The sequence below is a fragment of the Spermophilus citellus genome, assembly GCF_964194105.1.
Source record: "Spermophilus citellus genome assembly, chromosome: 4".
NCBI classification, from domain to species: domain Eukaryota; kingdom Metazoa; phylum Chordata; class Mammalia; order Rodentia; family Sciuridae; genus Spermophilus; species Spermophilus citellus.
Window position 1 is genome coordinate 200,773,612 of NC_138185.1, and position 27,857 is coordinate 200,801,468.

The following is a 27,857-nucleotide window of genomic DNA, read 5'->3' on the forward strand; positions in this document are numbered from 1 at the left end:
GACCCGAGAAGAGGAAGAGAGGAAAGCTGATTTAGAAGGGCCCAGGGGATGAAATTGAGATCGAGAGGTTGCCATCCAAGATGGGAAAATCCAGGGTGAATTTTAAGGTTGATTTTCAGGACTGAAATCTGTTCTCTTCAATTCAGCCTCTCTAGAAACTGCTGACAGCCCTAACCCACAAGTGACACAGAGCGGGCAATTCCATGATTCTGTGCCGAGACACCAGGCTTGGGTCCTTTTATTTTTACCATGTTTTGGGGGAAGGGAGACACCTCCAGAGCATTTGCCAGACACTGTGGCTGTCCAAAGCCTCACATTTATGTCCCAGTGAGCGCAGGAGCTGTGGTTTCCTTCACTTCTTTTGCACTGGGGAGGGATACCAGGGATTGAACTCAGGGGCACTTGCCCACTGAGCCACATACCCAGATGTATTTTGTATTTTATTTAGAGACAGGGTCTCACTGAGTTGCTGAGCATTTCACTTTTACTGAGGCTGGCCTTGAACTCGAGATCTCCTGCCTCAGCCTCCTGAGCTGCTGGGATTACAGCATGCTGCACCCAGCTCTTTCTCTTGACATGGGCAACTTTAAAGGGTCTCGCTCTCTTTAGGGAATGTAGGCTAGATAAGAATTAGATCCCTAGGCTGAAACAATGTGCAGGACAGCCCAAATAAAAGACTTTACCATGTTTGACTACCAGAAGTTTCCCTTTGTCTCAACCCTAGGCATTAAGCCTTTCTTCTCTGAAGTCTGCATGTTATTACTATTATTATTTCTGATGATAATAATAGGCACTATCATCTCCATTCATGAAATGTCTCCTCTGAGCCAGGAAGTGTCACTGGGGTTTTCAGTAGACCTCCAAAGGACTCATTATCATTTTCATTTTACAAATGAGGAAAAAGAGGCTTAATGAGGATGTGACCAGCCCAAGGCTATGCAGCTAGAAAGGGGCAGTTCTAGATTTGAACCCAGGACTGTTCCCGTTCCCTTTCTCCTCCCTGTCCCCAATTCCTGCACCTTCTGGAACTTCAGCTTTCCCCTGCTTGCTTCCCACTTGTACACTCCCTTCTCCCCTCAAGTTAGTCCCTGGTTCTCGAAAGCTACTGTCCTGTGGGTGTGAGGAGTCTGGCTTGTGACATGCATTAAGGACCCAGTAACTTTCAAGTGCACAGATTTATACTGTAACCAGCCCTGCACAGTCTGGCACAGCGCTCCAGCTGTCACAGCTTATTTTTGGCATCACTTTCTAATCCTGACTCTGCCCTTAACCCTTCTCTCAGTGTCAGCCTCACCCACAGGGTAAGGGTTAGCCCAAGCTGCTTTCTCGTTCTCCTGTCTTATTGAATGTATCTATACCATCAGTAGATACTCCTTACTTTGTTCCCAGAAAATAAATGAAGGACATGGTCCTTTGGGTTTGGACTTCCCAAGTCTTCTCTCTACATCAGGCTGGATGGTACCGATCTAGGCTGTCTTGTTCTTCAGAACTTTGTTCCAACCCAGATTGATTCCTCTGTGGCAGCTGACACATGCTAGCTGCTGGGAAGTCGTGACACCTCAGCTGGTCCAGTAAAGATCTACCATCAGACTGGTCTGGGTTTGAATCCTTGCTCTACTGTTTACAAATGATGTGATTTTAGGTGAGTTAACCTCTAAGTTGCAGTTTCCTCATCTGTAAACTTGGTATGTAGTTGTGCCCACCACATCAAGTCATGGGATTCAACAAAGTAATCTTTCTAGAGCTTTGGTGTAGAGCAAGCCCTCAATATGCGCTGGCCATTATTATCATTATTAACTGTGAGTTCGTTAACATGCGCTGTCTCACTGCCTAGATTGGCTTGCCGGCCTTTGATCAAGTCTCTATTTTCTTATTGCTCTCTGTTGCCTTGACTTCTCTCTGTTTTGTTCCTGTCTCCTTCATACCCATTCAAATGTCATCATTGGCCTTTTTTTTTTTTTGGCTTAAGTGACCTCTCCTGTCTTTAAAATACTACAAATCATAGGCTTGTAGAACTATAGAATTGTATAATTGGGAAGAATCCCTTCTGCCATGAAAAACCCAGTGTCTTGGGCTAGTTATTTATAGAGCTGGGACTAGATGCCAGATTACCTGGTGTTCTTTCTACCACATTTTTTCCTTACCAAAACTTCACAATGTGTATGTAGACAATTAAAATACCATCTGCAGCTAATTGCAGGGGATGAAGCGGGAGGCACTTCCATCTAAGAGCACATTTCCCATCTTTCCTGTCATAGCAGGGATCTTAAGACCTGAGGTTTTGTGTGTAGAGTTATATTCTGGTGCTGAGACTTTTAGGAATTCCTGACAATTAAGTGGAAATTGTCTTCCTATTCAAATAGTTCTTCACTCGAGTGATACACCCATCAAAATGGTGCCCTTCTTTACACCAACCCTGCCTTTTTTCTCTTTTGTTAACCTAAACTTCATTCATCTATTTTCTTTCTTATTCGGCTCATCTTTTCACTAATATTAGAAGAGGAGAAAAAAATAGTACAGTTAACAGCATACACTCATCCCCTAGCTTGAACTGTTACTAGCATTTTGCCTGAATTATAATTTACACAATATTTTTAAATATAATTGTTATGTTTTATGTATAATATTTTTCTGAGTTATTTCCACAAAGTTACAGATATCATGTTACTTAAACACTTGAACATATTTCTCCAAAAAAGGACATTTTCCTAGGAAAAAAAACTGCCACACCTAATAATATTAACAATTTCCTAACATCATGTTATGCGGTCTGTATTCATTTTTCCCATTTGTATCCAAATGTCTTTTATAGGTATTTTTTTTTTTAATCTAGGATTCAATCAAGAATCACACCATGGGGCTTGGGTCGTAGCTCAGCTGTAGAGCGCTCGCCTAGCATGTGCAAGGCACTCAATTCAATCCTCAGAACCATATAAAAATAAATAAATAAAATAAAGGCATTGTGTCCAACTACAACCATTACATTTTTCTCTCTTACAGTCTCTTTTTACTTTAGAGTAGTAGTCCCCCAACCACCACCACCTTTTTATGGTATTGGGTTTTTGAAGAGATTGGGGTACTATTCTATAAAATTTCACACATTCTAGATTTGTCTTATTCTTTCTTCTTAGTGTCATTGAATTTATTCCCCTCTCACCTGATTTCCTGGAAGCCTTAATTAGATTCCAGTGGAACGCTGAAGTCGGATTTTTTCCTGGATGGCACTGTACACTTCAGGGGATGGATGTCACTTCCCATCATTAATGCTTGCTGCTATGTCGGATCTTTAGGGTAGGGTGATGATATATATCTCCCTGGCACCTCATATGTGATACCTGGGACAGTTCTTTGTGACTATTAGAATGCCCACTTCTTCCCAATCTTTCACCTAACGCTTTAGCATCCATCCATGATCAATTTGTATTAAGATGCATCCATTTCGACTTGAGAGAATTGGGATTACTCACAGGGATTCGTTGAAAGCCCAGATGATCCGTTACCTTCCTTAACCTTAAATCTACTGTGGGAAGACTTGGGTCAGATCCAGGGTTTGGGGCAGGATGAATAAACGGGACAGATTGGAGGAGCCAGTGCCAGCCCCTGTGTGGTCTGCACCCATTAGTAAGCATCTGTCATCTGTCTTCTGGATTAAGAAAGGGAAGCTTGTGTTTAGTTAGGAGTCCAGGTTTGAACGTGGGAGTTGTCTGCTCCCTAGAAGCTGGAAGCTATTTAGGTGCGGCATTAGTGCTGGATCCTGCTTAACTAAATGTCTTTCTGTGGGGAATTTATGCGAGTGCTGGCACTGGCTTTTTGAAACAGGTTGCTGTTTGGATTCAGAGCTCTCGGCTGGTTCATATTTTGGGGGTGGACAGGGGGGTTTCTCCAAGACTCCTGAGAGTGTGGGGGAAGTTTCTAAACTCAAAAGGCTCCTTTTTTGGCACTGCCAGCATCTTTTCTGTGTAGGCATCTTAAGAATCTGGGGGAACCATATAAAGATCAGAAATTAGTCTGGCCTGAAAAGCTCCCTCTGACACGGTCATTCCAGTTGGTTGAATCCCGGCCCATTCGGATGGGACCATATAAAGAGGCCATTTCCTGAATTTCCCGCGCTCTGCCCCGCACAGGCTCCTTTTTGTAGAGAGCTGGTATTTCAGGACCGCGGTCACGTGCTCGCAGCTCCTCACTCGCCCACGTCCCTGCCCCTGTTTATTTTTGGAGCAGCACATTTTTGCCTCTCTTCAGGAGCTATGCAGGGTCCTGCCCCCTCCGTCCATCGGGCAGCAGCCCCGGCAGGCTCTGCTCATTTCCCACACTCCGAGACGTGACTCCGCTTTCAAGGGAGAACAGAGGGATGCGCTGCAAGGGCTACGTCACCCTTCCTATTTCTGTCCCTCTTGGTGTTGCATATTTTAAGACTCTTTCTATTTAAAAAAAAAAAAAAAAGTTGGGGTAATGTTACCTGGCAGTAAATCAGCCAGAATTGGAAATTGTTTCTCCAGCTGACATCTTGGGGCTGTGCCCCTGGATCTCAGAAGCAGAGTCATTTAAAGAATAAATCAGTGCTTTTAAATTTTCTAGGGTCGGGCCTTCTCTTATTTATGACACTTAAGGTCATTTGAGCTCTAATCTTATCCAGTTTTTTCCCCCTCTCCTCCCTATTACAGGGATAACAAATCAGTTTCTTCCAAAGCACACCCTGAAACTAACTGGCAGTGTGCCCCCAGGTGTTTGGTTCTGGAGATGGGTTCCAGGAAGAAAATGCCCTGTTATCGCCCTAAAGATTGTTTACAGAGAATGTGAGCACACAAACCCAAGAAAAAATAAGCCCTGCATTTATGTCTCCTCTGACCCTACCTGAAAGGGAAGGACCCTGTCTCAGATGGAAGGGTCCCTGACTAAAGGGTTTCAACTTCTCATCAGTCCAAATAGGGACCTTTGAGCTGGTGGTGGCATTCAGGCCCCTGCAGGTCCCCAGCATCCTGTCTGCCACCTCTGGGAAGAGAAAGCACAGCAGTTGTGGCAGCTAGAAGGAGTCACCACAGTGGTCTGGTCTAGGTGTATGTCCTGTGTTTCAGACTGCACCAGGGAGGGAGCCCTGGGACTCTCTTGGGAACAGAGCTAACAAGGTGTCTAGACATCACCAGAGTTCCTAAGGAGAGCAGCCAGGCATTCAGGGGCTGGCCGTGCTAAAGGAACCACCAGACCTTTTTGATGACATGACCAAGAACATCTCCGCTTCTGTTTCAAACAGGTCGTTTGCACTCAATTTCAAACTGCCGCATTATGATCTTGTTATATCAGCTTCCACTTAAGGCCTGTATGTAAAAGTAATGGATGTTGAAGGGCTCAGCCCAGCGGTTTTTCCCGGGACCCCCTCCATGATGGTGATGAAGTACGTGCTACCCCTGGTCCCACTCTACCCTTGGATCCAGTTGCTTTTGGAATGCTTTCTCCTTTACCTTTCCAATCCAGGGCAAGCCCCAGTTCCCATAAAGCTTCTTTGGCCTCTCTTCTTGTCTTGACTTCCCTGGTGGGTAGAGTTATTTTTAGCTTTTGGTCATGTACTGCAAGCTGTGTGCTTTAATGATGCCCCAGGAGAAAGTGGCCCCATAAAGTCCTCCAGGGTGACAAGGAAACTGCAGAAGTCGGTAGTGCTGCCCTGTGGCTGAGAGACTCCACCTCAGCTTCACCTTTGGACCCTGGAGGGGCCTCTCCCTGGAATAATGCCAGGACTCCCTCCCTCCCACCTACCACCTCCATCGTGTCCTCCTGGATTTCAGATTGATCCTGACCCAGTCACAGAGTTCACCTACCTGATACTCCTTGAATTCTACCTCTCCTTGACCTCATTACTGAGTAACATTAGGGGACAGGGTGATGTCGTCTTTTTTTGTTGTTGTTGTTAGGACAGTGCCCAACTCCATAAAAAGGGAACAAAGTTGAATTCTAGGGAAGAGCCTTTATAATTTGGCAATAGTAGTTAATTAAGCCTGCGTCATCCAGGCAGGGCATCTACATGTAGACATGACAGAAACATTTCCAGTGTTTACAGAAACATTTCCAGGCCTAGGGCCCAGAATTCTAAACCATGAACAAACGGAAGGATTCCCCATCAGGAGATTGACATCTCCCTAGATGCCCCGGCCTCACTTTGCAGAGAGCTAAGTTCTGCTTCTCTCTCCCCATCTCCCCCTGTCTCAGTGCCCTCCCCCTGAGGCTTGCTGGCAGTGGGGTAGGGTGAGCAGAGAGGACCCCAGTAGTCTCTAGCATGTTTCACTCAGGATTTCTTTGTACCTTCTCTGGGCTTCCTCTCCCAGGAGCTCTTGATGTTTGGGGGAAATGAAAATCAGCAGCCTATACAATTTTTATAATATTATGTCAACTCTTGAAGGCATCTGTCCTTAGTAAAGAAAACTTCTGGGGCTGGGGATGTGGCTCAAGCGGTAGCGCGCTCGCCTGGCATGCGTGCGGCCCGGGTTCGATCCTCAGCACCACATACCAACAAAGATGTTGTGTCCGCCAAAAACTAAAAAATAAATATTAAAAAAATTCTCTCTCTCTCTCTTTCCTCTCTCGCTCTCTCTTTAAAAAAAAAAATAAAGAAAACTTCTGATTTTAGAACTAGTTATTAAACTGTACCAGATATGAAGGAGTGACTTGTATGTGCTGAGCTTTTTGCAGCTGCCAGCACCATTTTGTAATGGGGAGAAAATGAAAGAAAACGTGGCTTCGTGTTTCCTAAAGCAGAGAGGACCTTCACTCACCCTCCAGTAGCCATGGCTTCCTAGGGTTTGGTTCAAGGAGACAAAGCAGATCATTTTGGTTTTTAGACTCTTAGGGAGCTCTCTTAGTCACGTGACACCCATTAGTAGAGTAACTACAAGATCAGGCCAGACACAAAGGAGTCTTTCCTCACCACTCCCCCACCCCTGAATGATTGCATATTTTACTACACATTGTCTACCCTGTCCCATGTGGGTATAAGTAATAATGATAGCAGTGATCATGGGAAAGCTAGAGCTCTTATTATGTGCCAGGCACTGTTTTAAGCTCTTAACATCGAGTCACTGATTGAATCCTCCCCAGTTTTAGGGGTTACTCGGTGCTCCTCCTCCATGCTGCCTAATCTTTTGCAATCCCATCCCAGTGCAGTCTCTGCTCCTCCTGTTGTCATTGTAACACACCCTACTATAGAAGGTAGAGGTGGTGTTAGGAGTCACACGTGCCATCTCCTGTTGTGGACCCTTGGCATTTTATAGATTGGGACACTCCCCACATCGTGGCCCATGGATTTTACTTGGATTCCTCTGCCCTTCCCAACATCTGGAGCAAAGAGAAGAAGGCAGAGGATCCTGGCACTGGGAATCTAGTTCAGGAGCCACACACCCAGGTGTCAGTAAGTGAACAGGACTAGGGCTAAGGCGGGTGTGCTTTCAGTTTGCACACTGAACACATAAGAAAGATCAACACGCTCCCACTTTTCTCATTTCCCATTTTTTTAAAAACATGTAACATAGTTTTCATTTTCCCACTTTAGGTGTTCCTAGGAACAAAGAGAGAATTCTATACTGAGAGAGAAACAATAGCGCAACGCAATAATAATGGATGGCAGTGTCACTTAAAAGTAAGGAAGGAGACAAAAAGGGAGGGTGGGACCTGTGGCAAACTACAGTACACGTGTCCTGCCTAGAGGGGGCAGCTCCTGCTCAACCCAAGCATTACTGGATATTCCAGTTTTTCACAAGCTGGAAAGTGACTTTTTTATGTGGAAATCTTCCATATTATAAACGGTAGCTTAAATTTAAAACAAAAACGAAAAATTGTGTGGCCAAACAAAACATGGCTATCAATTTATGACATTACTTACATTATCACAAGATGGTCCTATCCTTGGGTAAAGTATAGGGTATTATTCACAAAAGCACAGGAAAGATAACTGCAGGCCAGACTCAGGGGATCTCAGTGTAGTTAAATTCACTTTATCATTTTGTCTCCCCAGCACTGTACCTTGTGCATTGGAAGAGTTCCAGACAGGGTCCTTGGATTCTGCCTACACCCACCTCTGGCTTGTGGCGTTCTTAGGTTATTCGGATTCTAGGGTCCTTTTAGTTCCAGTGTGAGCCAGCTCGCCTCTGTGCTTCAGCTCCAGATTCCTGGGACAGGGAATCCAGCTGATTCTGATTGAGTGTTGTACAGCCCTGGCTCAGTCAGTTGTGCAAAAGTGAAGGGGAATTATGGGATAGAGGGCTTCCCCTTCCAGCCTATGGATGGAGGATTATGGAGTGACCGGGGAAGCAGTGGTATAATCAGTTAGTACATCTTAGAATTTCCCTCCTGCATGGTCAAACAGTAGCTGGTTTCCACTTCAGTATTTGTATTGTTGCTGAGGTATATGGGAGCCTTCAAGCAGCTCTCGCCTGCCTTTGGCATAGAGAGTTTCAGTTTGTTTTCTGTGAAGTGCTACTTACATTCCCAGAGGCTAAGTGGATGCAGGCATCCCAGGATTTGGATTCGCAACAGTGATTCCAGCAGGCTGCGGCTCAGGCAGCCTGTACATAGAGTACATGTAACAAGTACATGGAGCGCATCCTTGGAAGGCTGGAGCGCTACTTGAGAAGCAGGAAAAAAGACATATCTTGGTATAAAATTAAATTATCAAAAGTATAAAGGTGTTAAGGCACTTTGAAGGGGATATTCACTTTAAAAGTTCCAGGTGTGGTTTTAAGCCACTTTAAAAAAGGAGGCCTCTGTGACACACAATGTAGTCCAGGGGTCAACAAACCATGTCCTTCCCTCCAAACCTGGCCCATTGCCTGTTTCTGTAAAGTGTTCTTGAACCTCAGCTACACTCCTTTGCATGCTTATTCCCTATGGCTGTTGTAGTTGCACCAGAAATCATGAGACCCACAAAATTTAAAAAATGTGTTTTTATAGCCCTTGTAGAAAGTTCCCCCACCTCTCTTCAGTCCTTTTATCCATGTGCCTCCTTAGACTGAGAGCCACAGTTATAATTCTATAAATTTCTCAGAAAAAGAAAATTGACAGTTTCAGAAACAATCTTGGGAAAATGCTGAGCAAGTCAAACTAGGCAATGTTCTATCTTGTTTTACCCCCCTCAAGCAACTTAGTGGATTGGTGGTTGTGCCCTTGGTGTTTTCAGTTAAAACATGCTGGACAGGAATTCATTGGGTTTCTGAATGTGTCCATTCTAGGCAAATAGACTTTGAACCCACGAATTATGTTTATGTCTTCGAAGCAAGGCTCAGTCATATCTTTATTACTTTCATATGTACTCTACCATTTAATTCCTTATTGCTGACCATTTTGGTTGTTTCCAACTATTCATTGAAGCAGCATTCATGTTTCTCTGGTTATTTCCTTGGGATAAATTCCTGGGATTAGAATCACTGGCTAAGAAAACAGGAGCAGCCTGGAGCAGACCTCTGTGTTACAGTTAGTCTGTGCTTGGTATACATAGGGCCCTGGGTTCCATCCCCAGTGTACACACACAAGTGTGAGCATTTTTAAGTCTTTCAATGCACATCTGAGAATTGCCCTCCACGAACACTGTGCCAGTTTATCTATCCACCAGGAGGCTCTGAAAACACCCAGATTTTCATGGTAAATTAGAAAGCTTACTATATATTTTTATTCATATACATTTTATTTTTGTATTTTTCTCAGGGAAGTGCTTTGATACGCTGACTGTTGGTTTAGGTGACCTGAACCTCAGCCACATTTGAATGTGCACATCCAGTGACTATCATTTTGGCTTCTCTTTCATCACAGGCTCCCCCTCCCAAGCCTCCTCGCAGGCTGGGCGGCTGGGCGGATGATTCCATGAAAGCGTCAAAGTGAGTACCAGCAACTCCTGCGGATGGGTGGCAGTGGGCGGGTGGGATGGGGGTGTCACTCCTATGTTGTTGCTTTATTTTTTTGTAGCAGCTTTATTGAGATAGTATCAATTCACATACCAATCATTCACGCATCACAGAGTGCAATGTGATCATTCTTCGTAGAAGCATAGAGTTGTGCAACCATCATCACAGTTAATTTTAGAACATTTTTATCACACCACTAAACAAACCCTGTATCTGGTAGTAGTCAATTTCCACGTCCCCCATGCCCCCAACCTCCCAGCCCTTGGCAATATCAACTTCTGACTCTGATTTGCCTGTTCTGGACATTTCTTATCAATAGAATCATACAGTCTGTGGTTCTTTTTATGCCTTGCCTCCCTCTGGGCATAATGTTTTCAAAGTTCATTCATATGGTAGCATTCTGTGTTCTTGACTTTCTAAGCAGAATGGAATTGCCTGTTAGTTATTGTGGGTGAATTCTGTAGTTTGTCCACCCCACACTGTTCATTCACAGAGAATGGTACAGGTGTACCACCACCCTGCCTAGAAGATATCTTGTGTTTACTGTAAGCTGTTGCTGCAAGCAACACAAGTATTGATGCTATGACCATCCAGTATTGTCTCATTGACCTATCTTCTTGCTTCAGAGTTCCTGGGAAGAATAATCTAATGTCACAGTGCACGTGGCAGCACTATCTGAGCAGCATGGGACTTGCATTGTGGGGCTGAGGATGCAGATTCCATTATCACATAGCTGGATGGTGTTGAGCAAGGTGTTTACCATTGCTTAGCTTCTGGATGGATGTACTAGTGCTCCCTATGGGATAAGGATTGAAGAAAATTATGTATGCAGTGGGAATGTGGCTTAGCCTTCCTGGCCTTTCTACTGCTTATACCAGAGGCTGATCCCTTGTTCTGTGTAGAGAGATGGCAGAGTATGGTGGTTGAGAGGCGCAGGTTTTGGAACCAGACTGTATGGTTTTTGGTTTTTTTTCCCGCTAATCAATTTATTTTTATTTTATTTTTTTTACTTTACAAAAATATTAACTTTAATCATAATAATCAGCATTACATTGATTATTGAGAAATCATTTTTTTTATTGTTGGTCGTTCAAAACATTACATAGTTCTTAATATATCATATTCAGACTGTATGGTTTTAAATCCTGTCTCTGCCATTTATTATCTCAGAGACCTTGAACAAGTGTTTTAACCTATCTGGCCTCAATTTCTTCATCCCTCCAATGAGTTGCAGGACCTTCTACATGAAGGATCTGTTTGGGAGAAGCAATACTAGGTCAAGAAAAGCAAAGGTTATTTGAGTATCAGGAATCTTCCTGAACTGCAAGTTCCATTAAGAGCCTTAAGAATAGGCGTATCACTTTGCCAAAGTCTTAGCTTTTGGTGTTAAGAATGGGACATAACTATGAATAAGATCCTCTGGAGCTGCTATAAGCATCTGGGAACGCTCGTGACCTAGAGTGGCAACTGGCCCTCTTGGACCATCTAGAATGAATATCCATGTCTCTGAAATAGTTTCAGAATCCTTGTTTTGAATGAGGAGAGAGCAGTCCTCCAACTTGCTGCCACATGTCCTTCCTACATTCCTCCCACCCTCAAAAGGGCAGGATTTGCCTGCTCATCAAGATGTGGCAGTTATCATTTCTCCTGTTTTTCCCACAGGAAGCAGCATCACAATAAGTTTAAAACTGTGGACATCTGGTTCAGACTCACCTAGGTTGAAATTCAGGTTTCAGCACTTAGCTACTTGTATAAACTTGGGGAAATTACTTACCCCTATAAAGTAGCAATAATAATACATTTTGGGAAGAGTTATTCTGAGGCTTGAACATATGATAGAGGAAAAGCACTAAGCGTGATGCTAGTACCTGTGATTAACAGTGGTGCATAAGAAGGTAATAATGCAGGCCTCTGAGCTCTGCGACTGTAAAACATGAAAGTGTCGTATAACGTGGTTCTAGAGAGTGGCCTCTAGAATATGACATGATGGCTGCTACCTTTAGCCACTTCTGTTAGCCTCTGTGGATTTTTAGGGATTTTAGAGCAGGTAGCTTCCAGACTGAACAGGTTTCCACTGCGGTGAGTCTTTGTGATTCCTTGTGGTTTAATCCATCTCTTAGTTTACCTAGGCCAGTCTGACACCAAGAATGCTATGTGAAGGCTGAGACTTTTTCTGGTCCTTGCCTTTTGTCCCATTTTATAGCTGCAGTGAGTGCAGTCATGGGTTCCTGTGAGTTGGAGCGAACCAGTGCTAAATGTCTGTTGGTTCAGAGTCCAGTTCTAAAGTCAAGATTACATATCGCGTTGGTCCTTAATCCCTTGCACTAAGTCTTAAATGAAAGGTAAGCCAAAAAAAGATTTTTACCACATCATTGGGGTTCTTTCCGCATCAGTTTCTCTTATGATATACATAGGAATATATTTTATTTTTCTCAAAGAAGAGACATTAAATTTCTTTCCAGTTGTCACTTTCAAAATAGCACTATTAAAATTTTGTTCCTGTTCTTTCTACCCTTTTCCCTTACTTCCTCCAGCACCTCTCCTCTACTTTTCCCCCCAAACCATTTGAAAGTAAGTTGTAGATGTCATGACATTTTACCTCCAAATATTTCAGCATGCATCTCTTAGGATTCAGAACATTCTCCAGATAATCACAGTATCATGAACTCATCTAGGTCATTGCATTGTGATTTAATAATATTTAATAGATAGTTTATATTTAAATTTCCCCATTTCCCCACCAAAGTGTCGTTTATGGGTCTGGGACCCAGTCAGAGTTCATACATTGTATTTGGTGCTTGTCTCTAGTCTCTCTTGACCTCAGCGCAGCCCCTAGCCTCAGCACGATGTTGCCCTTTTGAGGAATGCAGGCCAGCTGACTTGTAGCATGTCTCACACTCTGCATTTCTCTAAATTGTTCATGATTAGATTCAAGTTGAAGGTTTTTGGCAAGAATGAGTGATACTGCATGCTTCTTGGCATATCAAACTGGTTCTTTATTGGTGTTGCTGAGTTTGATAACTTGGCTTAGGTGGTGACCTTGAGAACTCTCCAGTGTGAAGTTTTCTTTTTTTTTTTCCCTTTATGATAATCAGTAATCACTATGGGGTGCCGCTTTGAATTCTGATCTCCACAATCTTTCACCTAGTGGTTTTAGTATCCATTCATATGAGTCAGTCAAGGATTGCAAAATGTTAATTTTCTAATTCCCTCATTTATTCTATATCAATTACAGGGTTTTTTGTTTTTGTTTTTTAATAAAGAAGAGCTTTCATTTTTCTCTCTGAATTACCTTTTTTTTTTAAAAATGTAGACCCATGGATTTTATTGTTACTCATTGTGTTGTAGTTCATTTCCATAATTTTTTTCCCATAATAATTATGATTAATGCTCAGATTGTCCCAGGTTAACCAGGGAACTCCTTCAGGGCGGCCTTTATACCTTTGCTATTCCTTATTAGTGTTTGAGCACCTGCTTGCTTTCTGCTACAGTAGTCATATTCCAAACTTACTTTGTATTTTCCTTGTCTAGTCCTTGAGTCAGCCACTGCTCCAAAGAGCATTGGCCCCTTTGGTGGAGAACACTTTTAGAATTCAAGACCTGAGCACACACTGCTCATTGCTCTTGGTTCAGCATTGCTTCTAGGCTCCTTCAGTGAACAGAGCTGGGAAACACATTTTTGAAAATAGGCTCTGTCCTTTCACACACTTGAAGTAGTTTTGTAATTACATCACTAATGAAATACCAATAAAAACCTCTTAAGTAAAGCTCAAGATTTCTTTGCAGTTCTTCATGTCCTTAAAATATATCACACTAAAGGTTTAGATGCTGCTTTCAGAAGTTACTTGAATTCTTTCTCATTTGGATTAAGAGCTCAAATTTTAATACACAATTAGGTTTACATAGTTGTTTGTGTTCGTAGTTGTTTAATTGACTTTTGCATATGTAAAACACTTACATGAATCAGAAATGGAGATTATGTACCAAGGTGTCCTCAGCGATGTCTTGCTCACGCCCTTCTTCCTTCCACCTGGTTCCCATCCATCCGCTGTGAGTAATCCCTTTATAAGTTTCTGGTGTTTCTTCCTATACTTTTTTTTTTTTTCCAAAAGTAAACATATATACATATGTAAGTTTTCAAATTCTTCCTTCTTTATTTCTATATATCAGGAAGTGGCAAACTGTTGCCCACAAGCTTCCTGCCTTTTTTTTTTAATCAGAGAAGTTTCTTTGGAACACAACCATATCCTTTCATTTTTGCAATTCACATCTCTGATCCATGTGGAATTTATTCTGGTATACAGTATGAGGTGTGGATCCAGTTTTTTCTTTTTCTGAGTGACTGTGTCCCAGCCCTGGTGATTTTTTTTCTTTTTAATAATCTGTCTTTCCTTTAGTGATCTGAGAAGCCACCCCTGTCATAGTCTAAATCACTGTATAAATCACGAGTCTACTTTTTGGCTTGTTCTGTTCCGTGTTTTCGTATGATATATTGAGTCCCACACTATTTTCTTTTTATAACATACACTAATTTTTAGTGTTAAGGAAAAAACAGAACTCTCAAATGCAGTTCTCATACTAGTGAGAATCTTAAAAGCCACATCTTTCTAAGTTATTAGGAGGTTTTAGTGTTTGGAATATCTAGAATTCACTTTGAAATATAGACTAAGACAAATTCTGTGTCAAAGAGAACAAAGATTGTCACAAGTTTTTATTCCTTGGTGAAAACATTAAAGATTTTTTTTAGATCAAATCAGTTTCCTCTTGGAACTAGATGCTTTTCCTTTGCATGTGCTGTTTCCCAAGGTGTTCCCTTGTTTGCCACCTCAGTCTGGGGCCTGTTCTGACCCCTCTAGTGTTAGAGGCCCTGGGGAATGGAGCTGAAGGAGAGGGAACCAGACCTGGGGGAGAGAGAAAGGAAGGTAGTCTGCATGTGTTTTGTCTCAGCCGGTCTGTTTTGGGCAGGTCCTCAGACCTCCCTTCTCTTTCAACACTCACTCTGCGTGATCTCAGCCAGTCTCAGGTTTAACTGTCAACTTCACACTGATGACTCCAAAATTTGTTTCATCAGAACAGGCCACAGTCTGAGAGACCAGGCGGGGAACACCTTGGAAACAGCACATGAGAAAGAAAAGCATTTTACTCCAAGAGGAAACTGAATGATCCAGGAAAAAACTTTATAGTGTTTTCACTGAGGAATAAACTTGTGATGTTTCCACTTGAATTTAAGCCTAAGGTATCCAGATTGGTCCTCTTAATTTCCACCCCGGTCCCTCACCCCCAAACTATGCCTCCACAGTCTCTCAACTCTGAGTAAATAGTAACTCCATCTATCTAGTTACTGAGACCATAAACCTTGGACTCATCCTGAGCCGGGGTGAGTGAGGTAATCACTAAGCCCAAGTGGGACCTGGAGGAGAAGATGGGGGTCAAGCTGCATGACTTCTGATGAGCAGAGAGGACAGGAGAGCATTCTGGTTTAAGATCTGGTGTTGGGGGATGGTGACCTTATTGTCAGTCTCAGAAAGTGCACACGGGAAGATGGTGTACCTACTTTAAACCTTTTTTTGGATGATAATAGTACGCTGTGCTAGGCACCTGTCTTAGCTGCTATAACATATTACTGTATAGTGGAAGCTTAAAAGCAAACATTTACTTTTCGCTGTTCTAAAGGCTGAAAGACCAATATCAGGGTGCAGCAGCACAGTGGTGATTTTGGCGACAGACCTCTTCCTGGTTCTGACCTTACATGGTATTTTCTTGGTACCTATTCATGGGGGGAGAGATCTGGTGTCTCTTCCTCTTCCCCATCATGGGAACTGTACCCTCATGACCTTATCTAAACCTAATCATTTCCCAAAAATCCCATCTCCAAACACCATCACATTGGGGTTAGGATTTCAACAAAAGAATTTAGGGGGGACCAGACACAACATTCATTCTACAGCAGTGCAGGTAGGCCCCATTCAACTCTACCGGTGTCTTTAAGGAAAGTAAGACTTAAGGAGAGGTCTCCAGCTGTGTTGTCACAGTGCGAAGTGGGGAGACTGGTCATGGATCTGGATAAGAAGCTCATAGCCTAGAAATGCGAGTTTCCCGGACACCTTTGCTTTATTTGTGTAGCACTCTCTGAGAGAGCACTGGGCATTTGTCGGCCATCTCACTGGCTAGAGATCATGGGTGCCAGGACTCTTATGTTTACCCCAGACACAAGGAAAGGCTGAATTCAGGAATTGCTCGGGACCTGGAATCTCCAACTGTCCTTTCTCCTGGCACCAGGGTAATAGCTGTGCCAAGGATTCTGTCTTGGAGGCAGCTGTCCTTGGCATTGAAGTTGCCTGATTTGGGACACTTACAATTGATGGGTCACTGACTTGGCCATGGGGACTAGAGCTGAATGAGAGGGAACCAGAGTTGGTAGTGAGAGGAGGGAAAGGTAGTCTGATTAAGTTTTGTCTCAAAGTGTCTGTTTTTGGGTTTGTCCCTGCATTGATCTGCAAGGGAATGAGGCAAGTAATGGCCCCTTGGGGACTTTGAGGACTTTGCTCTCAATGTCAGCCGTCATTTTCAATCACCCTCTCCCTCCCAGCCATTAATTTTGGCCCAGGATCATGGGGACTTGTCCATCTATCACTCCTAATTGACACTAAATGATCTGTCAGTTTATTGATGAACGGCAGGAGTGGAATTGTCACAATATATTTTACTTTCTAACAACTCCTCCTGACAATTTTACCTTGTCCATCTCACTCTCCTCACATAAATCTCCATTGGCCGCTCATTCCTCCTCATGGGCTGTTCTGGTGCCAGCCACTTCCACATCATCTGCACGTGTCAAGGACATCAAGATGGCGGGAGAACTGCCGGTGCTAGTCCCGAGGTTACCCCCCTTCCCTCCTCCTCTCTTCTCTTTCTCTCTCTCTCTTTTTTTAATGGCATAGATGTTCCAAGAATACTAAAGGGCTTCTGTCCTCTCCATCTATGTCATTGCCATGTCAGAACCTTTACCTTCTCGTTAGCAGCGAGTAGTTAATTCTTATTAGGCTACAAAAGTGTGAAAGGCAAACCTCAGTGAGCAGAAGGGCTCCCGGCTCTGAGAGCAAGTGGCCAACACATACTTTGTCCCCTTACACCAGCTCCGTCGCAGGCTGTCCGTCCCCACAGAGGCTGGACTCTTAGGAAGGTGTCACAGGGGGAGGTCACTGGAGCTTCCCCTTCAATGAGCCACACACTGCACGTGAGCGCAGGAGTGCCCAGATGCGGGCACCGTCTACCCTGGGCCCATTTGGTCATGCCTAGTGCTGCCAGGACCCCCAGGCTGGTTAGCTCTGCCCGTGAGAAGTCTCGCCCATCACCCTGGCTCACCATTTAACTGTTTTTTTTTTGTTGTTGTTGTTTTTTTTTTTTTTTTTAAAGAGAGAGAGAGGAGAGAGAGAGAGAATTTTTAATATTTTATTTTTTAGTTCTCGGCGGACACAACATCTTTGTTGGTATGTGGTGCTGAGGATCGAACCCAGGCCACACGCGTGCCAGGCGAGCGCGCCACCGCTTGAGCCACATCCCCAGCCCACCATTTAACTGTTATTTGTAAGGGCTCCATGACTTGAAAGATGGGGAATAACGCAGCTAAACGTATGTGAGGCTGCATCGTTATTTAGTCTTAAGAAGATGTACGGATGGAGGTGAAAGATCCATCATCCTCTGTGAGGCCAGTGGTGAGTGGAGGAGCCTGACAGTGTTGAAAGATGTCATTGATCTCCCCCCTCCTTCCTTTAGCACGGAGGTAATTTCTGTTAATTGATAAGGACTGTTTTTGTTTATTAACCGCTGTGCCATTATCATACCTACCAGGATTAATAATAATTCCTTAATGTCATCTGATACCCAGGTCCTGTTCAGTTACTTTCATTGTCTCAAAGATGTCTGTCAAGTTGGGCTGCAAAAAGGACAAATCAAGGTCCGCGTGTTGGCTCGAGTTGTGATGTGCCTTCACGTGCTCTCATGTATCCTCCAGCACTCACCGCTGCCTTTGTCCCCGTGCCATTGATATTTTTTTTTTTTTTTGGTAAGAAACTCGTCCTGTAGAGTGTTCCACATTCTGGGTTGGGCCCATTTCTTCTAGTTGTCTGTCTCCCAAGTCCCCTCTTAAATGGATGGTTAGATCTAGGTCAGACTGGCAGTTCAGCTGAGGCTCGTTGTTGAGGCAGGCGTACTCCATAGGTGGTGCCATGTGGGTCTCGCTGCAGCACTCCTGAGGGCACAGGTGTCTGGTTATTCCACTTAAGCGAGTCTGTGATTGATCCGGGAGTCAGAGTGTGGGATCCTGTACTTCATGGTCGCTGTCTGACTCCCCCCTGGTGGTCGTGGTGTCCCTGGGTGACAGCTGCCTAGAGAAAGGATCTCATGAAAGGTTGTCAGATGGAGATTTTCTAATTTTCACTTACGAACAGAGAACTTTCTGTAAAGAACTTCCTCTCATCAGCTGTTTGGTGGTGTGAAGTACAGTTTATGCTTGCAGGTCTGCCTCTTCCTTCTCCCAGATCCCCAAATCTTTTTATTTAGAAAATCTTCAAACCCATTAAAAAAAAAATTGCAAGAACAGTACAAACTCCCCCGCACTCTGCTCATTGAGCAACACTCTGTGAACTTTTGCATACTTGGGGCTCCTCCTCAGTCTCTAGTTTTGTTTGTCTTTATTTTTGCTGAGCGCTCGGAGCTGTAGCTGCCTTTGCCTTTGCATTACAAGTAACTAGTTGCTGTTACTGTGCAAGGGCTGTGTGTCTCTCGTTGCTTCTGGTCTGTGGCGCTTGGCACACACACAGGTGCACGGTGTGAATTTGATCAGTGAGTGCATTTTGGATGTTTCTTAGGATCTCCAGTCATTAGGAGGGGACCCTGTGAAGTAAAAGAACATAATCCCAGTGAAGTAAAACAACATAATCTTTGATCTTCACATTTTCATTGATAAGCACAATTTTGATTATTTGGTTTTCATGAAAAACCAAACAAGATTAGAAGAATTGAGAGTCTATTTGTCACAATTTTCTATCTCCATGAAGAGGACCATGATCAGACAGACAGTTGGGGTGATATTTCCCAGGCTGAGAAGGCAGACTTCCGGTGCTTACTCATGGAATAGCCAAAACAGGACCCTTGAAAAGTTTTGTAAAGGCTTTAAGTGTGGTACTTAGGGATCCTGTAGGCTAGGGAAGATGTAGAGTGTGTGCATCCCCTTTCCTCTTGGTGTGATTTGAGGGGTACTTTCATGCCACTCTCCCTGGATTGACATGGGGATGTTTGGTGCAGAACAAACAGGTGTGCTAGGCTGTATTCATTGCAGTTTAGGGCCTCGATGGCTTGTATAAGGTCACAAAACTGATTTGCTTAAATGACTAGGCAGGAGATAACTGCACTCTGATTCCAGTAGCACTTGAATACTTTGCTTGCCTCTCTGAAAAGTGGAGCAGTCTACCTAACCAGGGGTCCTGTCACTCCTCTCCTCGGAGCAGAGGCAAGCACCTGAGGCACCAGGGAGGCAGTGAGGAGAGAACAGTGGCACCTGAGTTGCACACCTGCCTGTGCGTGTGGCCCAGGGACAGGACAGCTGAGCTCCCCAGGGGCCCAGTCAGCAGAATTATTTCTCAGTTGCCTGAGGGGAGGCCCCAGCACACTGCGGCCACAGGCCCTCTTCCTGCCTCCCCCAGAACCTGCTCTCAGCTTCCTCTCTGCCCTTCACTTTTCTTCATGAAGATACCCTTGACCTTCACTGCAGTTGAAAACCAGGTGTACTTCTAGAGTGGGTTCTCAGCATGACCCTGGAAGGCTTTGACTTGGCCTCTGTCAAGTTTTGCAAAAGTGAAAGCCCCCTGGTGACTGGAGCTGGTTGTTTCTTGGAGCCAGGGGTAGGAGAGTAGAGCTTGAAGGGTCTCTGGTGTCAGGAAAGGAATAAACAGTCCGTAGAACTATCTCTAAATAACAACAGCCAAAAAGTGGAGGTGCAACATTCCATTTGTTTCTCTGGACTGCTGCATAGTGCAGCTCTTCTAGACTGGAGGGTAGAGCCAGTGTCCTGTCCTGTCAAATTCTAGTGTTGCTATAAGAGCTGGTTGGGGTCTGTGTGAACCCTGCATGCTGGGAGACTCCTTAGAAGCAGCCTCATTGACATATTTTTTTTTAAATAAAGTCCCTTTTAGTTGTTTAAGCCAACTGAGAATTTTCATGATGTAAAATTCAAATAAGACAGATAAAACTGAATTTACCTGCAACCACCATCTCCACTCTTAGCCATCTCTCTAAAAATAAGTACTAGAAACATTTGTTGGTATCTTTTAAAAAAATATTGGTGCATTATAATTTTGTATAATAGTGGGATTCATGTTACGATTCGTACATGCACACACTATACCAGTATAATTTGGTCAGCTTTGTTCCCCTGTACCTCCTTTCTCTCCTTGTTGATATCTTTTACACACTTCAACAGATGCACAGATTGTCCCCTATTTTTGATAGTTTGACTTATGATTTTAAACTTTACAATGATGTGAAAACAATATGTATTCAGTAGAAATAGTACTTTAGTACTTTGAATTTTGAATTTGGATCTTTGCCTGGCTAGGGATTTATGTACAATCCTCTTGTGATGCTGGGATGTGGCAGCAAGCACCCTCCACCACCACCCCCCCCCACCCATAAAGTACAGGGCCCGCAGCCTGTGTCACCTGTGTCACCAAGCCATGGTGTTCCATAGGTGAGGTGTGTTAAATGAATTTTCCACTTGCAAATCGGTTTATCAGGACCTAACCCCTACAAATCTATCTGTACTGACCAAAATAAGTTTTTTTTAAAAAAAATAGAAGTAAGATCGTATTCAGTGTCCTGCACCCTGTGTTTGAATTTCTTTTCCACTTAGCAGTGAGTGCATCCTCGAGAGCCTTCGGTGTATGTGGACATGCTTCCTTTTCCTAATTGCTCCATAATAATCCCTCCTGTAATAGTAGGAGTCACTACTCCCCTCTGGGTGGACATGAAGGTTCTTTTTGTTCCTGCCCCCATGCACCCCATGATCAAGCCTCTGATGGTGTCTGTCTTCTTTTTTCAACAGCCCTGTTTTTTAGGGAATTGACAGTTTCATCCTCAGAAGTAGATTCTGCCTTCTGGGGCGTCGCTGCCAAACCTGTAGCTGGATAGCTCACATCTTGCCAGCCCTCTTGTTGCACAGACGAGAACACATGTGTGAATACACCACACACACAAGTAGCACAAGTCCACAGACACCTCCTCTCTTGTGAGTGACTTCTGTGCTAAGCCCTGGAGTCATTGGATCCTCAAAAACAGTCATTTGGTCCTTAAAGCAACCCCCATGGGGTAGGTGCTATTATTATTTCTGCTCTCAGATGAGGAAACTGACGTTCAGAAAGGTGAAATGACTTGCTCACAGCCACAGGGCTGGTAAGTCACCAGCCAGAACTGGAACCGGGTGAGTCTGATGCTCTTTGGTGCTCCACCACCCCCTGTTTTTTGCCCCTTAGCATCTGAGTATCCCTACACAAGGTGGCACCTCAGCAGGCATTCCCACGGGACAGGTTGACACAGCTCAGCCGGGAGAGCGATGGCAGTCCTCCCTGACCTCCCTTGGCCTGCCTGTCCAAGAGCTGCACTCCAGCCACTCAGGCCCCCAGAGCAAGGCAAACGCAAGGAGGCAGCCAGCTCTTAGGGGCACAAACCAAGGCCATGCCAGCCCTGCCATTAAAAGGCTTATTAGGCTGGTCATTAAGTTCAGTTAGGCATTGGGAACGATTTTCCCTTCTAACACTGCAGTGCCCTCCAAGAACTGGATCCATTCCCAGGCAGCTGGTTTGGGAGACAGGTACTAGTTTTTGGGGCCTTGGCAGCCCCCGCCTCTTGTTTTTGGGTCCTGCGAGGCTGTTTCCTGAGCTTATTACTGAGCCACCCTCCTGTGCCAGGGCCACTGTTTCCCAGACCTGTAGGAGGAGCTGGACGTCCGCCCTATGCTCTGGCTCTCAGGGTTGCATGATCTTGGAGCATATCATGCCCACTTTCTGGCCCAAAGTTCCCTAAGGAGTTTGAACTTGATGATCTCAAAGTTCCCTTTTGACCTGTAGGCTCTTATGATTCTGGGAAATGAGTCCCACATTACCCACACTTCATGGAGTAGAAAGCTCAAGATCAAGCTTTGAGCCTTCTTTTCAGCAGGGGAGGACATCTTCAAAGAAGGGAACAAGGAAAGGCATGGGCATAGTGCAGAGCCCTGGGTAGGACGTGCAAAGGGGCCAAGGCACAGGGTAGCCTTGAGCAGCCAGCTCAACATCCTTGAGCTCTGTCTTCTCAGTAGTAAAACCAAGTGGTCTCACGGCCTTCCCTGACTCAGAAAGTGTGTGTGAGCACCTAACACGCACTTTCTGGATGGCTGCTGGGAACAGGTCTTTGTAGTCTGAGTTATAGCCTGAAAGTGAAGTAGCTGACTGTGAGGTGGGAACAGACCTTCTAGGCACAGCCAGGAGAGGGGAAGTGCAGATAAACCACGGTGTGTTAGGATGAGCACACCCCAGTGACTGACCCCAGGGTTGCATAGGGAAGTAGAAGGGGCCAAGGGGCAGGGTGGAGGGGGGCCTGCAGGCAGGGCCTTGAGCTGCAGCCTCATTTTTCATGGAACTAGAGCCACTGAAGTGTTGATAGGTGTGTGATCAGTGATTCAGGGGACATGTTATCACTCCTCTTGTGAATGCCTTTTTGACATGGCACCATCTTAGGGTAATTGCAAATGTAAAAGGAAATCCATTTCTCCCCAAGTAGAATCCTCTCTGTCAAATGAGAGAACGAACCCTCTTCTCCTACTATACTCAGTGCTGCACTTCTGACACCAGATGTGTGGGGTTAGTCCCACACACACCAGGCAGTTCTCCAGTGGACACCAGCTGAGTGTCCTACAGAACCTCTCAGTCCTGGCACTGACCACCTGGAGTTAACATCAGACCCTCCAGGTTCGATTAATTGGCTACAGCAGCTTGCAGAACTCAGGAAAATACTTTTGCAGGTTTATTTCAAAGCATGTTCTATACTTTGAATCTGGAATGTCTTCCAAAGGTCCATGTGCGCATGGTTTGGTGCCCAGCCCATGATGCTGTTGGGAGTCACTAGAATCTTTAAGAGGTAGGGTCTTTAGTGGGAGGAGATTAGGCCATTGTGGGTGTGCTCTTGAAGGGGACAATGGGTCTCCTGCCCCTTCTTGTCATTTTCTTTGCTTCTTGGCCACCATGAGGTGAATAGGCCTCTGCCACGTGCTCCTGCCATGATGTATCGTGCTGCCACAGGCCCAAAGCAACAGGGCCAAGAGATCATGAACAGAAAACTCTGAAACTGTGAGCTAAAATAAACCTTAGCTCCTTATAAATTTATTCTCTGGTATTTTGTCATAGTAACACAAAGCTAACACAGTATTTTAAATGATACAAATGAGCAGTTAGACAAAGAGATGCATAGTATGAGGTTAGAAAGGGTCATGAGCTCAGGAACCTCTGTCCCCGTGGAATGAGGCATGCTCCCTTCTGTCATTCACTTGGACACTCTTGGAATCTTGTCCTTTTGGGTGTTTATGGAAGCTTCGTTACACAGGCATGATTGATTGAGTCATTGGCCTTGGTGATCAACTCAGCCCTCAACCTCTTTCCCCAGAGGTCTGGATGTCAGGAATAGGGAGGTTGGGGAACTGGGACCGAAAGAAAGTTCCAGCCCTTTAATCACATAGCTGTTTCCTTTGGCAACCAGCCCTCCATCCTGAGGCTGTCTTCACTTCAGAAATCTAAGGACTTGGGGAGCCCTGGGCCAGGAAACCAGATACACATATTTCTTATTAGAAGTCACAGTGGCACACTCTGAAAGGCTCTCATGGCCATTCTCTATAGCGACTGTCCCCTCCTTAGGCTGCAGGGTTACGGAGGGGTCTGCTCTCCTTCTTCCTCCTAAGTGCAAGGCCTTCTTCTCTCACACATGTGGGCGAAGTCTCTCAGTCGTATCCTGAGAGTTGCACTCCCTGGTGCCCATTTCAAACCGCTGGTTTCTCTGCAGAGACCTGCATTAAGGTTAGCCCATGATGCTTGCTTGGGATTGGTGTTCTCAAGCTGCCTGTTCCTGCTTGATGAGAGGGGTTCTCATCTGCCACCAGACGAGCTGTGTAGTGGGGTTGTGTCTTCTGCAGGCCCCAAACCCCATCAGCAGAGGCTTACACAGAAGGCATCAGAACCAGAAGACCAGGGCTGGAGTGGCAGCCCTGCAGGCAGCAGGGACCCAGCTCTTTCATCTTTTGGCCCTACTGTCCTTGGTGTGTGGCATTTGTCATGCACAGACCTCATGATTGCAAGCTGACTGCTGCCCCTCCAGGACTCACCCCGTTTTCCAGGAGGCAAAAGGGCGAATGACTTGGAGGTGAAAGAGAAGGACACCCCCTTAGAAAGCATCTGGCTTTTGTCAGTGAGGGAGACAGGCGTGCGCTCGAGGGGCTGCTGCCTCTTTCTCATTGGTCAGAAATAGAGCATATGCCCCCCGCAGTGCGAGAGGCAAGGGAATGGAATATTTTTAGTTGGGTTCATCATCACCCCAAGCAAAATTGGGGTTTGAATAAAAGGGCAGGCAGATGACTTTGGGCTGGGTGGCAAACTGTTTTTTTGTGATCTGACGCCATCAAGCTAAGATTCAGAAGTCGCTGGACGGTGCTGTCCTACAGTAACTACTGTGTCTTGTGACATGGAGGGTTTGTTGTGCTGACAAGCACAGGAGCAATTTCACCTAATTCTGGAATCTTTCTAGAAGTGGAGAATCCTTCAGAAAGAATCTGAATGCCAGAAAAGCTGCCTTTTAAACAGGGCTGAAGCAGAAGTAGTTGAAGTAAAGGAAGGGACCCAAGAGGCAGAAACAGTAAAGCAGGGGATGGAAAAATGAGAGGGGTCCAGTTGATTTTTCTGTTGAAACAGTGGCTGCTTGTGGCAAGGCTTCAGGAGCTGGCAGAAGGTGTCACGTGCCCAGAAGCGTCTGTAGGCGGGAGCTGGCAGATGGCGAGGGCAGGCTGCTGGGCATGTGACCGACGGTGCTCAGGCAGGTTCAGCAAGGAGTAGCCGGGGCGTGTTGAAGCCAGGGGAATGGTGGTCCCTAGAGACAACAGGTACGAAGGAGACCTGCTGACACACCTCACCAGCATCTGTCTGGGGCTGGTCTTCAGTTATGATCATGGAGAAAGATAGCAGCTCAAGCACAGGAAATATAAACTGATGATCTGATGAGGGTAATGGCAGCGGCAGCTCCGGTTTGCAGAGCACTTCCTGCGTGCCAAGTACAGTGATGCGCCACACTGTTGACACTGGGTCAGCAACAGACCTTGTGTACAATGGTGGTCCTAGAAGGTCATATCACCTAGTAACATCAGAGCTGACTCAGTTGGTGTAAGCACACTGTGCTGTTCCCCAGTGACGAAGCTGCCTGAGGACGCATCTCTCAGAATATATCTCCATCATCAGGTGACACCAACAGCACATTCTTCAATGCTTTGCCTGAATTAACTAATTTGATTCTTAGAATAAAACTTGTGAAGTTCAATATGGTCCTCTCACCAGTTTTGCAGAGTTTCAGTGACTTGCCCACGAGCACACAGCTAGGAAATGGTGAAACTGATTTGACCCTAGACCCTCTGTGTTGGAGTGTTCATACTGCTATAACAGAGTACAACAGATGGGGTGATTTTTTTTCTTTTAGTTGTAGGTGGACACCCAATCTTTATTTCATTTTTATGTGGTGCTGAGGCTCAAACCCAGTGTCATATGTGCTAGGCGAACACGCTACCACTGAGCCACAACCCCAGGTGAGTAATAGAAATTGCCTTCTCACAGTTCTGGAGGCTGGGAAGGGCAGGGTGAGGCAGCAGAGGATTTGTGGTATGGTGAGAACTGTTCTCTGCTTCTCAGATCGTGCCTCATTGCTGTGTCATGGAGGAAGACAGGGCCAAAGGGCCTCCTGAGTTCCCTCTGCTGTTTTGTAAGACAGTGAGCCCTCTGCCCTCATGACCTAATTTATTTCATCATTAATCCTGGAGGAAACGTGGCCATCAAACCACAGCATCCTCTCACTTCAGAACCACTGGTGTCAGCCCGTTAGAGCAGAGCTGGGCACAAGCACCTTGGCTGGCCGACCCTGGGCTTATGCTGAGGTAGTTTGAGTCCCCCTGACCCAGAGGACAGGCAAGTTGGTTTTGAGCTGCCTGTGTCTGGAAGCCTGGGGATTTAGCAGGTGCCCTCTTCCCAGCTATTTGGCAGGAAAGGGAACTGGAGTCACATTAAGTAGGAAGAAACAGTGGGAATGTCAGGAGCAGGTGAGCAGTTTGGGAGAGGAGTCAGGAAAGCAGGATTTCTCCATGCCCTTGGGAAAGTTATAGCAAGTTTCAGCCATATCTAAGAAAGAAGAGGATGGGCTGGGGAGGAAAGGCCTTAAGTTCTTAATCAGGAGGAGAGTTCAAGTTAACTTTGTTGTCCCTAAAGCTATTCAAAAAGGAAGAAGAGCTGAGCATCGTGGCACATGCCTATAATCCCAGCTGAGGCTGAGGCAGGAGGATTGCAAGTTCAAAGCCAACCTCAGCAACTTATCGAGGCCCTAAGCCACTTAGCAAGACTCTTGTCTCAAAATATATATGGGTGAGGGTGCTGTGGAAGTGGCTCAGTTATTAAACACCCCCCCCCCCCCCGTTCAATTCCTGATACCAAAAAAAGAAAAAGGAAAGAGGGCTTCCTTTCACGTCCTCTTCCTCCCTTTTCCCAGCACCACCACCACCACCACATGGACTTGGAGAGCTCAGACAAGCATATTGTCCTGGCTTGACTGAAATTTTAGGACAGGATAAACCAGTGAGGGGAGGGAGCTTCTAGGGGGCTGTCAGAAAAGGGAACAGGTGGGGTCGGGGCAGAGACCTGAGCAGTGTCCGAGTCCAGCCCCCGCTGTTTGCAGAGGGAGGAATGAGGCCTGGGGAGGTTTACTAACTCCGAATCATAGAATCTTAAGAGTTAGAAACGGCCCTTAAATGTCACCTTGCCCTGCTGCCCAAGGTCACACAACTAATTAGTAGAGTGGCGTGCGCCTCGCATCCCACATCCCTGCCCCTTCACAGACCTGAGAGCTGGGCCATTCATCTCAAGTTCACGGAGCAGCCATGCACCGTACTGTTTGTGCAAGAGCGAGGCTGTTAGAATAGAAGCGTCTTTACTGCCATCCTCTGGGACCCTCACAGAAATGAGATGTTGATCATATGAAGCAATCTGATTGAACAGAAAAACTTTCAAGGAAAAAAGTTGTGTCCCCTGAGCCAGCTGCCTGTGCTGAGGGGGACTGCTGCCTTGCAGCGTGAGCAGCCGGAGACCAGGAGGGGAGGACAAGAGGCGCCCGCCATTGGTTAAAATTCTCCTGACAGAATGATCTCCTTGTTCTCCCTTTGACGGATCCGCGCTCTCAAAAATTAAATGCATCTGTGAACATCACACCTACTTCTTTCCTTTTCTTTTTGGTCCTTTATCGAGAAATAACTGAAAGCAGTTTTAATATAAGCAGCAGCAATGCGGGCATTGTAGGTTTAATATGCACATGAAATGGAGGGAGGCCTCTCACAGATCTGAGTTTTGTCTGACCTAGCGGGTTTTTGAGTGAGTTTACTTTTTGACCCTTGCTGTCCTGACCAGAGCTGGTTACTGGTGGCAGTGCCATTGTCTCCTGGTGTCACCGTGGTCATTATGCAAGAGGCCATGTTTAGAAGTGCCAGAGTGTCCTTCATTCTATTTACCAGAAATTCACCAGCAGGGACCATAAGCCTTCAGGAGGCACCCCCACGGCCCTGCCTGATCCCTGGCCTAGCATGTGTCTCCCAGTAGACCAAGTGCTTCCTCTTTGCACACCTCATCCCTTGGGCTATTTTAGTGTATTTGCGGC

The 27,857-nt window shown here is 45.3% G+C and overlaps 1 protein-coding gene across 7 annotated transcripts in view; it reads left to right on the forward strand.

Annotated features, from left to right (window-relative positions):
- IFT43 (intraflagellar transport 43) overlaps positions 1 to 27,857 on the forward strand; it is an 82,739-nt gene that overhangs the window by 20,232 nt on the left and 34,650 nt on the right. For 4 of the 7 annotated variants that reach the window (XM_081289257.1, XM_081289258.1, XM_081289259.1 and 1 more), the window contains 2 exons: positions 7,538 to 7,624; positions 9,790 to 9,854. In XM_081289257.1, coding sequence (XP_081145383.1) covers positions 7,538 to 7,624; positions 9,790 to 9,854 — 152 coding nt within the window. The remainder of the gene's footprint in view (positions 1 to 7,537; positions 7,625 to 9,789; positions 9,855 to 27,857) is intronic. The other 3 variants (XM_081289261.1, XM_081289263.1, XM_081289262.1) reach the window with 1 other exon arrangement.